This window comes from Drosophila suzukii, chromosome 2L (genome assembly GCF_043229965.1).
Source record: "Drosophila suzukii chromosome 2L, CBGP_Dsuzu_IsoJpt1.0, whole genome shotgun sequence".
Classification (NCBI taxonomy): Eukaryota; Metazoa; Arthropoda; class Insecta; order Diptera; family Drosophilidae; genus Drosophila; species Drosophila suzukii.
Window position 1 is genome coordinate 8,891,744 of NC_092080.1, and position 14,925 is coordinate 8,906,668.

A 14,925-nucleotide genomic window follows, 5' to 3' on the forward strand; every position below is an offset into this window, starting at 1 on the left:
AGCTCTTATATTTGAGCTTTGATTTTGGCAGCATGCAACAAAAGCGGTTTTTGACTTTAGTTAGACTCGCTCTCTCCCACAAACAAGTCGGTTGTTTTTTCGCTGGCACCGCTCCACCACTTTTTTCTCTCGCGTGGTTGTTTTTGTTGTTTGCGTGGCGTTGTGTTTATAACAATAACAACAAGTGATTATTACCCGAAGACAAGTTGTGTTCAAGTGGCTAAGCATATGGCTAAAACATAAGGGTTAAACCCTTTTTGGCACGAAATACGAGACTTCTTTTGGTGTTACTCAATTTCGGAGGATTTATTTTGGCCACCTCCCAGTTCTTCCAAAATGGTTCGGTGGAGCGCGCGCTCGCGACGTCAAGCTCGCCAGGATAAAGTGGAGCTATTGGCCAGCAACAACAAAGTGAATGGCGAGGACGATACGTCCGATAACGGTACGTGCAGGGGTGTCCTTAAAAGGGGGTCGTATCTGAAACATGATTTAAAGAAGTTACGGAAATTGCAACCTCATAAAAAAAAATTATACTTTACTTTATAACCACTTTAAGTGAATATAACCAATTTTTGGGTGGTACCTTTCTATTGTTAGTTACATAAAAAGTCTGATTTTATTGTTTAATCGTGAAAAGTTTAATGATTATTAGTAGACTTTCGGAAATTAGAAATGCCTAATTGTCTTTGGACAAACCTGTTTGCATTCGATTTATAAGATCTTTCTCTATTTAACCATTAAATAACAAAAAAGTCTTAAAACTTGTTTAGTGATTTTTATAGAATTTTTTTTAAATCCATTAAAGCAATTTATAAAAATTAAATCTTGAAAATTAGGTTAGTAACAAGTTAGCAAAAAATTAAAATTACTCACCTTGATAAAAATTAGTCTTCAAGGATAAGATATATTATAAAAATTAAAATTTATATTAAAATTTAAACAATGGACCCATTTTTAACAAACTAACCAATCCCTTTTCATAAACCCTTGAAGGGCCTTTCTTTGCTGTGTTAAAAAAGTAAACATTAAGCTGTCAAAACGACTGTCATTTCATCTTTTGTCGATTGCCATTTTACGACTGTGGTCTATCTAAAACACTTTCCTTTCGTTTTAGCCGCCTTTCGCAACTCGACGGACCTATCCGACCACGATGAGATCTTCCTCAAGGGTTTACTGCGTAGTAATACCAATACGCCCCACAAGGAACTGATGGTAAGTAGACCAGAACATATAAACGTAAAGAGTCGAGAAAAAATAACTCGGTACATTTTCTGACCCACTTATTTGCCTTCGAGCATCTGCTCAATAAGAAAATTGCGCATACGGTTTTCCACACATTTTCCATTCACATCGACACCAACACACACACATTTGCTTCTTGTGTTTACTTTATCGATGGCATTGCATGCTGATTTTCAGTCTAGATAGAATTTTCCGGGCCGCCTATACGTGCGTGTGTTTGCTTTCCTTATTACATCATTTTCTTTGCCTCCCACAAACGTTGAAATAGGAAAAACAAAATCCTTCTGAGTAAAAAATGATTTTCTCGGTTAAGACAGATACTTCAATTGCTTTTCATTTTTGTTGTCTTTTGTGGGTATAATTATGGGCCATTAGCACTGCCATTTTTTCTATGCCTTCCCTCTTGTGTATTTTCGCTCTAAACTTGACCTCTATTGCCTCGACAGATGAGTTTGCTTTTATGCAGATGGTAAGAGATTTTATTAGATCATCGTGATATAACCACTGAAGTGGGAATGTCTTGACCTGACACATTTTCTTGGCTTTAACACTAGTTTGCAGTTTTCTAACCGAAAGTTTGTGGCCTAATCAAAATGAAAATAATTTTAGGTGTTTAAGCGGAAAACACACAAACAAACTACGAAAGCGATGAGTTGATGATTTTACAAAATTGAAATCGAATTTTATTTGCTCTGTAAGAAAAGGAGAATTAAAAAATTAACAATTTTAAAACTTAAAAGGTTTAGGTATTATTGAAGAACTACGTTTTGTACTTATCAAAAGCCCATCATTGTTGATTTTAATGATATTCTTAAATCTTTATTTAGGTGACTTTAGGATTGACGACCACTTTTCAGAGTTTCCTTGTAGAAAACCAATTATTCTCATTATACTTTTATTCAAATACTTGTTTTCATTAATTTAATCATTAAATCTTATACAAAAGAAAATTCAAAATTCTTTCCCTAGTCAATAAGCCACAACCGAAAGTTATTACAGCCTTAAACAAGCATTGCAGAAACAAAAGAAGCCAAAACACAGAAAATATAATGGAAAGCGACATCGCGTGACGCCGATAATTAGAATCCAACATTTTCCGAGGTATTTTCCCTGAGCCTGCCCATTTGATTGTGGTTTTTATGCTGCGGCTGGCGGCTGTTGAGAAAGGCAGTGAAAGTAATTAAACCTACGAGTCACGAGATAAGAAAATATGAAATGTGCCCTTCCAATTCCCCAATTCGATTACCCCAACTCTCCTGTCGTCACCGCTCCTTCGAACACTCCCCCATTTTATGTAGATTACATAAAATGCGGCACAAGTCGCAGTGTCAACTCTTTGACATCAACGCCCCAAAGAAGTTGTGTGTGTATTTGAGTGTGAATAAGAAAACCGGTTTGAAAATGTATTTCCAACGTAAACACGACGCTTTTTATGTTACCTGAGTTCGAAAACGATGCACAAAAAGCGCTTAACTTGTTGGCCTACTAATGCAGCTGCGGTTGGGAGTACGAGTACGAGAAACATATTCAGCTTAAGAAAGAGCGAAAAGCTTGGCAGCCAAGATCAAAATGGGATTCAGATGCTGCTAAGATCTTAAAAGTATTTGATAAAGATCTAAAATCTGAAAAGTCACAAGCAAAAATAAAAATGCAATAATACATATGTACATATTTTTAAATATTTTCATCTTTGCATATTATTATTTCTTATTTTAAATTTATTTTTTCTTGTCTTATGTATTGAAAAAATTCCAAACCTGCACTTCTAAGCATCTACCAATTTTTAATTTAACTTCCTTTTAATCTGTGTTAATTTTTATGGTAATTTTTATTGGGTTACACCTTTTCCAATTTTTAAAATTATAAAATAATTTGTTTAGAATTAATATTAGCATGATTAATTAATTTTAAGACCTCATTTATTATCTTTGGAATATTTTTAAAATATTTCAAATAAGAAATATTGATATTTATTAGTTTAAATGTAAAAGTATGACTTTTTCTGAGTACATATCCGTAAGATAGTTTTAACAGAAAGAGAGGACAGTTCACTGTTAGCTAAAGTTTAGCATTTAAGCCTCTGTTAAGTGTAAGTTAACATGTTGATAACATGCCTCGTACAGTTGTAACTTGGCTGGCACTGAGCTTTTTAACACGGCAAGCCAGCGAGCTAGAAAGAGAGAGAAAGCGAGCGAGCGAAAGAGACGGCAGCATCTAGCCCTAGCTTGCTCACTAACTCTCGCTGTTTATTCCGAGAGCTTGTGAGTCAGTTACTTGCGAGCAGTCTAAAGGTGAGGTTCAGAATCCGGTTAAAAACGCGCGCTTCTGTTTTCAAGCCCCTTTGTTTGTGTGAGCACTGGTGCTTGACTGTGTTGGTGTTTCTACGTCAGTGTTTGTGAGCATGGCTTAAACGGGGCGGCTTCGCTTTGAGCCAAAAGGCAACAGTTAGTTGTAACTCTCTCATTGTCTCTCTCTCTCTGCAAACGCTTTTCCAAATTCAATCGAAAAACCATGTGAAATTTTAAGGTGTTAATTAAAAACAAATCAATAATAATGTATAAACGAAAAACTGGAACAGCTATTAGTGATGTGTTGTGCTAGTGCCTTGGTAACCCCGCTGCGAAGAGCTTTTCCGAGCTTAAATTGATGACGTAGTCGCGGAGAACTGTTTTGTAACCTGGCCAACAACAGTTAACAGTCTTGGCCATGTTTTGGCATTTCCAAAAAACCCCAAACTCCATACCAACAAAGTTTTTGAACTCTCAAACACAAAAAAAAGAGAGGCACTCTCACCTACACACTGATATAGCCGCTCGCTCTTGGCTTTAAACGCTCACTAGCGTTTTGGGAGTGGCTCCAAAAAATAAAGAAAAAACAGATATAAAAGTCAAATAAAAATATTACCCACTGTTAATGTAATTGAAAACGTAATGGCCCTAAAAAACTTATAACTTAATCAAGTAATTTTGCCATTTTAGGTTACAAATTTTGCTGCTACTGTTAGCCTTCGAAAAAATAAAATAAATTCACGTAGTTGTTTTCGTGTTTTTTTTTTAAGGTGTGTGTGTCCAATTATCGCTTTGCTTAATTAGTAAGCACCTGTTGCGGTACACTATATTTTGAGGCAATTTTAAAAACTGACGTTGTCATGACGAAAACATTTTGCTGAGTGGAGGTGAAAGCCCTAAGCCAAAGTATCAATAACAATTGTGGGTGTGTGTGAAAAATGGGTGGGGATTGTCTGTCGCGTGGGGCTTCTTCACAGTTTTTCACACGGAAAAAGGGCTGAACTAAACTTAAACCCATAGAACTCAGCAGAAATACGATCTTCGACGGGTTCGATAAATAAATAAACAAGAGGATTAGTCATTCATCAGTGATAAAGATATTCGGAGGCCAATATCTATAATGATTATAATAATATTCTAAGACCCTAAAATATCTCTTAGTACTTTCAATCTTTATGTTTTAACCTTTAAAAGTAATAGGTATCGTAATCTTCCACGCTTAGCTTGACATTCCTAACATTCCATTCAATTTGATCAAGACCAACACACGGAAGAATTTCCCAGAATAGAGTTCTTATAGAGAATGCAATTTTTCCGCCTTTCGCTTATCAAATCTCCGGAGAGCCAAAGAGAAAAGCACTCCCACATTAAGTACACATAAATATTGCATGAGTACGACGTTGACTCAGATGACTTTCCCATCGTGGGCGGAAACGGCCGATAAGCCAGAATAATAAATACAAGATGCGAGAGAATAACAAAGCCTGTAGAAGGGGTAAAAACAGGGCCGGAAGACGAAATTATATGCAATTAAAGCAGAAAACTCACTTTCCATGCGACCCAAATTCAAATGGCAAGCGACCTAATTTTTGACCTAAGACTCCAAAAATTCTGTTGTCAGCAAAGAGTTCACCAGGGGTTAAATGGCAAAGTTATGTGGGGGGAAAGAGAGAGACAGAGAGAGAAGGCTCCCCAAAAAAGCTTGAACCAATTAACGCACTCAATTAAGTCGGAGGCATCATAACTTGACCTAGGGCAGGCACGCCCCAGACGAAGACCAGAATTTAATTAGGCGTACATGACAAAGTCTTCACTTTTCTTCGCTTTTTTTGCAGCTGAATCCGACCGAGCCGCAGCCAGTGCCATTATTCCTGCCCGCTCATCTGAACAACAAGCCGATTTGCGACGACATCATCCGCAAGTTCTCACCCTCGAGGCGTCTGGAGTCGCGAGAGCTCGCCAAGCTTCTCGCCCAACCGCATTTTCGTGTAAGTAGCAAGGAAAGTCACTGGGAAAGCCTTTCTCCACTCTCACTTAAAGATATCTGAGTTTAAGAAACTTAAATCTAAAGAGGTTTTATTATTATATGTGCCATTATTTTGATTAAGGAACCTGGTTTAAGGCCTTTGAATTCTAATATTTCATCTTTTTATGATATTTGAATATTCCGAAGAATTCGCGTAGTGCATAACTTTTATAAACTGTTGGGTTCATGTATTATTGAAAGATATATAGGGAAATACCTTAAATATTTTTTTTTGTGTGTTTATAAAACCAACATTTTCTTTCAATTTCCGGTGTAGACCCTATTGTTTACATTTGAAAATAAACATAGTCCAGAACTTTCAAAATTTTTCAGTAAGAATGGTATATCTTGATTGCTAAGTTAGGTCAGCAAAAATAGGAGGATAGGGGCACGGAATATTTATTTTTTTAAGCAATAAAGGCATTCAAAGCACCGGACTCTATATTAAACCTTAATAACTTCGGAATCAGGAAGCATACTGATAATATTTTAATAAATGTCTGTCTTTCAGGCCCTTGTGCGCGCCCATGATGAGATAGGAGCGCTCTACGAGCATCGACTGAAAGCCGCCGGTGGATCCACCACTCAACTAGAGATCGCCAGTCAACGCCAATCGGGTGGCTACCTGTTCACCGAGGACATTCTCAGCACCAAGATGCCCGTGGAGACCATCAAGATGGTGGGTCTGCGCCGAGATCCCAACAAGCCACTCGGCCTGACCGTCGAACTGGACGAGTTCAAGCAACTGGTGGTGGCCAGAATTCTGGCCGGCGGAGTGATCGACAAACAGAGCATGTTGCATGTGGGCGATGTCATTCTGGAGGTGAATGGCACACCGGTGCGCACGCCCGACGAGCTGCAGGTTGAGGTGTCGCGGGCCAAGGAGAATCTCACCCTGAAGATCGGACCCAATGTCGATGAGGAGATCAAGAGCGGTCGCTACACTGTGAGTGGGGGTCAGGTAAAACAGAATGGCATCGCGGGTCTCGAGACGGGCAAGAAACTGACGGTAAGTTCGATGTTTGCTTGAAGAATTCTTCCCAAGGATTGCTGCTTGCTTGCATGAATTTTGACTAGTTGAGAGATGTGTTTGTTTTGTTTTATAATTCAGAAAAAGTTCAAATAATGGAATTAGAATCATTAAAACACATTTAAATCCAATTTACTACATTTTGAATTTTTTAATTAACTGATTTACCCTTCATTACTGTTTTATTAAAGCCTTATCTTAAATACTCATTTTAATAAATTCCGTTATTTATTTATGTGTTCAAAAAATAAAACCATAAGAAATTCCTGTTTTAAACTATGGATACTCGTTATAACCTTCATCATTAAAAAAACTAAAGACGTTATAAGTCAAACTTAGAACGAATTCCCTCCAAAATTCTCGAATCGCTTGCAACTAAGTAAGTAAATCTGGGCATAGCTTACATAAACCCTTATAAATTTTATTATATTAAAACAGTATTTTCAATTTTTATTTATTAACAGTGCTATATGCGTGCGCTGTTCACATACAATCCGTCGGAGGATTCTTTGCTGCCATGCAGGGACATTGGATTGCCCTTCAAATCGGGTGATATTTTGCAGGTGAGTTGGTCAATACAAACCTAATGAAATAGTTTCAACTCTTTTTTATTATTTTCCCCCGAATAAAGATCATCAATGTCAAAGACCCCAACTGGTGGCAGGCGAAGAACATTACTGCCGAATCGGAAAAGATTGGTCTTATACCATCTCAAGAGTTAGAAGAGAGACGCAAAGCTTTTGTGGCCCCCGAAGCGGACTATGTCCACAAAATTGGCATTTGCGGGACAAGGGTTAGTTCTTTTATAAAGTTTTTAAATATAATCAATTTAAAAATAATATTATTTCCCAAAAGATCTCGAAACGAAAGCGCAAGACCATGTACCGTTCAGTGGCCAACTGTGAGTTCGATAAGGCGGAACTGCTGCTTTATGAGGAGGTCACCCGAATGCCTCCCTTCCGCAGGAAAACCCTGGTCCTCATTGGAGTTTCTGGAGTGGGAAGGCGCACGCTAAAGAATCGCTTGATTAACAGCGATGTGGACAAGTTCGGAGCAGTTATTCCACGTAAGTATGAAAGATAGAGATTTCCGACCTAAAGATATTGTATCTGATTATACATTTACTATCCACACACCAAATTTTATAACGATCGAACGAAGTTTACAATCAAAAGGCTTTTTTAGATATATCTTAATACATTTTTTAAACATAATATTAAATAATAATATTACACTTACTTATTTTAGATACAAGTCGTCCCAAGCGCGCCTTGGAGGAGAATGGCACAAGCTATTGGTTCATGGACCGCGAGGAAATGGATGAGGCCGTGAGGAATAACGAGTTCCTGGAGTATGGCGAGCACAATGGCAACCTGTACGGCACCCACTTGCAGTCCATCAAGGATGTGATCAACAGTGGACGCATGTGCATCCTGGATTGTGCACCAAATGCCCTGAAGATCCTGCACAATAGCCAGGAACTGATGCCATTTGTTATCTTTGTGGCAGCGCCGGGCATGGAACAGCTCAAGACCATCTATGCAGATCGCAGGGCCACTGGCTCCAATAGGAATCTATCTGTATGTTTGACGTAGAACCCTTAGATTAGGCACTCCTTTAATCCGAGCACATATTCCACAGTTTGACCGCCAGAGCTCCATTAGATTCAGCTCCAGACGCGCCCGTACGCTCGAGTCCCTAGCATCGTTGTATGAGGTAAAGTTGCCAGACCTGTCCTTAATCTAAAATACCTATCAATTGTGATCAATTCACTCATCCGCTTGGCGCACCTAGGCCACCCTAGTAGCCCTCTTAGATATCTGCCTGAATACCCAGACATTGCTTAACACATTCGAATTGTATGGTTCTTTTGAACAGGACGACGATTTGGTGGCCACCGTGGAGGAGAGCAGCTTTGTCCAGCGAAAATACGAGAAGTACTTCGACATGGTCATCGTGAACGAGGACTTCGACGAGACGTTCCGTCAGGTGGTGGAAACTCTGGATCAGATGAGCCACGAGGAGCAGTGGGTGCCTGTCAACTGGATCTACTAGAAACGAAACTCTACCCATAAGCTACTGCAATTTCGCATTCTTGCATATATAGAGAAAATATACACAGCAAAAATCTATTGCCTATCATCACAAGAAAAGGGATTATTCCAGTAATTGAAGCTTAAAATCGCAGCACAATACGAATCTTACAAAAAGCATTAAAAAGCTAACGTTTTCAATACTACTTCCTGCTGATTAAAGGTTTTTGTCAAGAAGGTGCTCAATTACTGTTGTTTTCCTCTTTAAATATAAATTATGTATATATATGCAATGTTTTGTATAATTTGAAATGCGCCCTCCGTTTACACTTCAGTTTTCCTTAAGTCTAAGCCTAATTTTACGAAACGAATTCGTCCATTTTACAATCTCTTATTGCTTTATTTATACGAGCATTATGATTTACGTGGATGCATATGTATCTCTTCAGTTTATAATTTTAACGAATCTCCTCAGTACAACAATCCTTTCTGCCAATATTTCTAGTAGTTTTTAGACTTGTTTGAATAAAATGTATAAGTTTAACGAACTAGTTGAATATTGATGTGGAGTAAAACAAATTGAATACGAATAAATTTGGCTCAAATAAATGGTAGAATGATTTTTCCTTTAACCGGGGATCGAAAATAAATTTTATTTGCTGAATTTAAAGTTTTTGAATGTGTATGTTGAATGCCAGGCATTTAAGCAACTATGTTTAAATAGATTTATAGGTGAATTCCAAGAGATTTCTCCACCACAGCGTGGGGCTGACGCATTTGCTCGCTGTACTCGGGAAGATTCATAAAGTCCTCGAAACCGATGGAGTCAACGCGGCCAGTCAGGACGTCATCCATGAAGTTGCTGCAAGAAATAAAAAGATTTGAGATTAATAAATGTATAAATGGTTAATACAACAAAGGTAAACTCTAAAGCCATTCAATATCAATGCGTGTCAGTTACTTTAATGGCTATTAACTAAATGGTATAGCTGGATAATGGATAAACCTTCCAATAACCCTGTTATAGTTTAAATCTTGAAATGTTCTTTTCTAAGTCTTAATTAGGAATTCAATTGCCAAAGAAGAAATCTAGATGAGCTTCGGCAAAGGTTTTCACAAAATAAATGTTGATTACAAGGACAAGGCATTTCCTAGAGCTTTTTTTACATATTTTTTAGTATGCTTCTTATCCACAATACATTTAACTCGACTGCTATGGAACGAATGCTAAGATACATGTGTATTGTGGGTACTTTGTGATATCGGATTCCGGGTTGGGGAATAGGGGGGTTCCCCGGGATAATGAACGTTTCTTGCTTAGATATAAGGGTTCCTCGGGATATCAGAAGTTCCCTGCGACAACAGAGAGGTTCTTTGGGATGATCAGTTGCTCACCTGGACTGAAGGAAGGGCAGGCGGCCCACCTGGCGAGCGGCGAAGCGCTCCATTCCCATTTTGAGGGGCACGCCGAGACCCTCGCGGTTGCGCAGCATCTGCATGTTGAGGTTGTACTGGTGCTCGTTATAGTTGAGTTCCGAGTCGCGCAGCCGGTGGACGTGGGCCAGTTGGTTGAGGCAATTGGCCTCCGTGGGCATTCCCACACGACCGGTGGCATTCAGTACGGACACCTCCGAGGGCTGAACTTTCAGGGATGGCTGGTACTGTTTTGCAAGGATTATTCAACTCTTTAGCATACTTATTAGTTGGACAATACCATGTACTCACCATCTTGTCTCTAGTTTTGTATATTCCAAGCTTTTTGAACAAAAATCAAGTGATTTACAAAAAATCTTGTTGAATGACAAACAAATTCCGTGAGAAATAGAGGTGGAACAAAGTCGATGTTAATTCGATTTTATCGATGTTTCTGGGTAAATCGATTTTTCCTAAAAATCATCGATTACGCGATTAGCAGGGACGCAACCCATGGTAGAGAGAATGGCTAGACATTATAGCGAGGCTTCAACCCATTTTACTTGACATGTAGTTAAGCCCAGACTCAAACCATGAACTCGTAAAATAAAGGCGCCAAATTTGAAATTTCATTTTTGATAAGAAAACATTATACACTCAAATTCTATTTTAAATTTATTAAGGACCATTCAAAAAAAATTTACACAAGCAAATCAAAAAAACCCAAAAGTTTCTTAGCTTATAAATTTCCAAATTAGAGTTGGTTAATGTGTGTTTAGAACCAGATATAAAGAGAATATAAATCTTAAGGATTTCTTACAAGCAAATCAACCGCATTCTTCATACATTATTTAACTTTTGCATGGAAAATAAACTAAAAATGTTGAATTTTTAAAAGTTGTTGAATTTGTATTTTATAAAACTAATATTTTTTGATAGCTGATTGTCCAACGTCACCTTAGTTCAATACCATATTGATAAGTTAAATTTTGGTCTATGTAAATTTGTTTTATTAGCGCGTTTAGCACTTTGGTCAAGTGACGACTTTGAGTGTTGTGATTAATTACACCCTCGCTGGGCCAGCAACGAATATACACAAAATATATATCGAGCTCGGCCGCAGCTCTAATCAATTCGATCAACAAAAGAATTGCTCGCTGGCTCTGGCTTTTGTTTTCCTTTTCTCGCCCACACCTTTTAGCGGCTTTTATGATCTTCTGCTCCACAGAGACGCGATTCATTTGCATCGAGTGACAAACGCGAACGAATGCGAACCCAAAATCACACGACAGAGCTTAATTAGTGCATGGTCACTAATAAAGATTTTGGTCAGTGGATATTGTGTTAATCAAACTCCCGCACACAATAGGCACAAACTGTCTCCGGTCGATCCGATCCTATCCAATCTGAACTTGAAACCAAAAGGCAGCCGGATGAAAACAATAACCGGATGGATCTGTGGCTTACTTTTAAACCGGAAAAATATAGTTCTAAATCTGGACTTGAGCGGAAAATAAATGGCTGGGTTATTAATCATTTTCAGTTATTTATAAATATGTTTATGTTATTAAATATTACTGCATTTACCTACAATTTAATTTACAACCATATTATACAATTTTAATATATGTATGAGCTTTACAAACTGTTTTTTATAACATCCTTTTTCAATTGGACACATTTTTTGTAATAAATAATGATAAAATAAGCGTTTAATATATATCAACATTATTTTTAATGAATGAATTCTATCTTTAGAAACTGACAAAACGATAAGTAAATCATAATTATCTAAGACCAAATAAGATTGGAAATATTTATGGCATCTGGTTGATAAAACTATGTTTGATTTTACTCGCGATTGCCCTTTTATTTCCCTCTTACTATATAATCAAAAAATTTAATTTTATAATATTTGTTGTATTTTTTTTTTTAATTATCTATAGTTTACTAAAATAAGTAACTTTCATAAATATTTTATTTATAAAAAATCTATACATTTTTACTATATATCTTATAAGCCACTCCCATTATCTTTCCCTTTAAAATCTCTTTCCACGATTGATTTATGGCGCTTACTTTCCGTTTTACAATCTTTGACCAATTAATACATAGTAGACGAGTCTGAAGCAAATCAACAAATTTACCCAGTCGGATATATGGATATACAGACGGATGACCAAAGAGTCAACTATGTATGGTCAAATGAAGATCTCAGGGCGAGAAGATCGAAATGTAAAAGTCAAATAAAAGTATAACGTCAAGAATTAACATTTTTTCACAGCAATAAATGCATAAAAGTCAAAGATGTGTACACTAAAAAGGGGAAAGACATAAGCGCAACTTAAGGGGGTTTATAAGGCAGGGAATTTCTGTTAGAAGCAGATATATTGGACTGTTATTGTCAACCTCTATGTCTTCTGTACGTGCACTAAGAGAGATATCTTCACCACATCGATTACATCGCAAATTTTTTATAAATTGTTATAGATTCGTTAAGGTATTAGCAAAATTGTTAGTTATTTTTTAAAAAGTGTTATAGATTCTTTAAGGTATTAGTTAAATTATTAAGCTGTAGGTCTATTAATGTCTTGTAATCTCTATATTTATAACATTTGAAGATATCTAATGCAAGAGGTTCTTTTTTAAGAATGTTTGATTAGTTAAATTTTTTTTCCCCCAGTGCATAAGTACACCCATTTATGTATGACGTATGTATATGGTATAAAATTTATAATCTTTTGCAGGCCGTCTCCGCTGGATGCTACCCATCGTTCGCCATTGTCGTCGCTAATAGAGACATACAACGTCTACTGGGAATTGATCAGGGATCGAAAGAGATGGAGGCTTCGTTAACGGCAGAAAAAGTTTGAATGTTTCGTTACTTTTCTTGGCTGCCATAAACTTTTATGGCTGTAAGACTCAGCGGAAGACGAGGACAATGGATTGGGATCGTGGATCTCTACTCGGGGATCAGAGAACAGGGAGCAGCTGTAAGCAGCCGTCGAGATGATTGGGCATTATGCCGGACCAGGGTTCGGGGCTATTCGGTATCTTTCTTTTTTTTTTATAACCATAGGGGTCGCTGTCGCTTTGACGGTCCTCCTCCCATGGGTGCCAATTAAGACACCAGGAAGAGGGTTGGAGCTGGGCAGGGGATCCGATCTGGACCCTATTAGCAGCCATATTGCCGAGCACTGAGAAAATTTAGAATCGAAGGAAATGAAAGAAAATGTTGGAAAACATGAGTTTCTGGGAATCAATGTTCAGAATCTCTTAATGGAAAAATGACAATTTTAGAATATGGATTCATAATGGTTTTTCTGTAAAGGATCGTTTAAAGAGAAGTATAGCTTAATTAAAGATTATGTTTATTCTAATCTTTAATATACTATAAATATTTCTTCAAATGTGAAAATATTTCATTAATATTTTTCCACCAATTCGCTCTGTGCAATGGGCACCATAAAAGTTATATCCCGTTCGTGAGTGATCTGAGTAAGATCGCTCCGTACTTTTTATGGTCTCCATTCGCTAGGCTCCCCCTCTCCGCCATTGGACAACTGGCTTCACATGAAACCCCAGATACATTTGGTCATAAATCAAACGCCTGAGTGAGAGATGCACAATTCGGTGATGCATTTTATCCATTTTTGAGAATGTCAGGATGTGTTTCAGAAAGAAATGGTGGACGCAAAACATAAGCTGTGAATTCGACGTAATTTTGGCAGTGGCATGTGTAATGCAGTAGCCAAGAAACATAGAGGGTATACGAAAAGAAGAGGCGTCGGCAAAAGTAAAAAAAAAAACCATTTCGTTACGCCAGGATGACCAAAGGCCAGCGACCAGAATGGAACGGGTTGAGACGATCTGAGCTGCAGAGTTCCACCAAATCGGGAAATATATATACATAATACATATCTCTGCCGATCTCTCGACATGTGCATTTGGCGTAACAGAAACAGAAACAAATGCAAACACACACTGCAGTCGTCCGCTCCCAATTTGGTGTATCTTTTTTAGCGTGTAGGTGTGAAAACGTCGTCCACTTCCTTTATCGGGGGGTATATGTTTCGGGTTTTTTTTTTCGTTTCATTTCTGGTTACTGGTCTCCCCGGGTTATTTTGCATCTTCGCTTACATAAAAGTCAAAATATTTTCGGTGCAAAATAAAACAAAAACCCTGACGCTGCTGTTTTAATCTTAAAACGTTTTCCGATTCGGTCACGGTTCTCTTTGGTTGGAAACCAGTTGTATCAAAATCTGGACAGGTCGTATATTTCGCATCGGCTTTGACATTACCGATTCTGCTAATCGCAAGCCCTATAAATCAACCCCTCAAGAGCTCCAACTGGGCACAACGGCTATACTTGAAATACTAGACTATAACTATATCGTCTGGCACTTCAGATCACCTTGTTTGTTGTGACGGGTGCCAAGTCAATCGGTCTGTTCCCTTACATTCCTTATAGACTGGCTAGGATTTCCTAAGAATTTTGTATTTTAGTGCGAAAATAAATTTAACTTATTTCGCCCACTTAAGTAATTATTTTTAGAACATTGTATACGAAAATATCATAAACTTTAGATTCTATTTTATAGAGGTTGTTTGGAATTTATAGTTTCTTGAACGATTTCCTTCCTTACATACACCAATCAGCCGTCAAATTTAAAATCTCTAGTTTAGCTTTAAGAAGTCTTAACACGCAAGTTTCAGATCTTTATCTAACTATCTATAAGCTGTAGAAACCATATATTTATATTATCCAGCGAAAATAATCTTTATTTATTATTTTCTCATTTTTTATTTAACATAAGTTTTAACCAACTTCTGTTGCTTTTGAGACAAAAAGTGATGATGACTCGCACCTTTTTTCCACTGTTCCTTTCATGA

General features: G+C 37.5%; 2 protein-coding genes across 5 annotated transcripts; one reads left to right on the forward strand and one right to left on the reverse strand.

Annotated features, from left to right (window-relative positions):
* The first annotated feature begins 96 nt into the window (after positions 1-96).
* Positions 97-9,228, forward strand: vari (MAGUK p55 subfamily member vari). Of its 4 annotated transcripts, none has more exons than XM_065868868.2 (10): positions 97-442; positions 1,115-1,212; positions 5,366-5,518; positions 6,068-6,502; positions 7,051-7,149; positions 7,218-7,379; positions 7,442-7,652; positions 7,835-8,166; positions 8,228-8,302; positions 8,381-9,228. In XM_065868868.2, the coding sequence occupies exons 1-10, from the start codon at positions 337-339 to the stop codon at positions 8,639-8,641; spliced, it is 1,932 nt and encodes a 643-aa protein (XP_065724940.2). In that variant the 5' UTR covers positions 97-336; the 3' UTR covers positions 8,642-9,228. The 4 variants fall into 4 exon arrangements, with proteins under 4 accessions (XP_065724940.2, XP_065724939.2, XP_016945434.2 ...); XM_065868867.2 differs by having other exon boundaries at positions 101-442; positions 6,068-6,565; XM_017089945.4 differs by having other exon boundaries at positions 102-442; positions 8,465-9,228.
* An 11-nt stretch (positions 9,229-9,239) lies between these two features.
* Pomp (proteasome maturation protein) lies at positions 9,240-10,483 on the reverse strand. Its single transcript, XM_017089948.4, has 3 exons — positions 10,345-10,483; positions 10,015-10,280; positions 9,240-9,481 (listed from the first exon to the last, which is right to left on the reverse strand). Exons 1-3 carry the CDS (start codon positions 10,345-10,347, stop codon positions 9,346-9,348), a joined length of 405 nt encoding a protein of 134 aa, XP_016945437.1. The 5' UTR covers positions 10,348-10,483; the 3' UTR covers positions 9,240-9,345.
* Between the last annotated feature and the right edge of the window lie 4,442 nt (positions 10,484-14,925).

Coding starts and splice junctions, on each gene's coding strand:
- vari (XM_065868867.2), top strand. CDS start 337: ATGGTTCGGTGGAGCGCGCGCTCGCGACGTCAAGCTCGCCAGGATAAA. Junction 443..1,114: donor GGACGATACGTCCGATAACG/GTACGTGCAGGG, acceptor CTTTCGTTTTAG/CCGCCTTTCGCAACTCGACG. Junction 5,519..6,067: donor TCGCCCAACCGCATTTTCGT/GTAAGTAGCAAG, acceptor TCTGTCTTTCAG/GCCCTTGTGCGCGCCCATGA.
- Pomp (XM_017089948.4), bottom strand. Junction 9,482..10,014: donor CTGCCCTTCCTTCAGTCCAG/GTGAGCAACTGA, acceptor TATTTCTTGCAG/CAACTTCATGGATGACGTCC.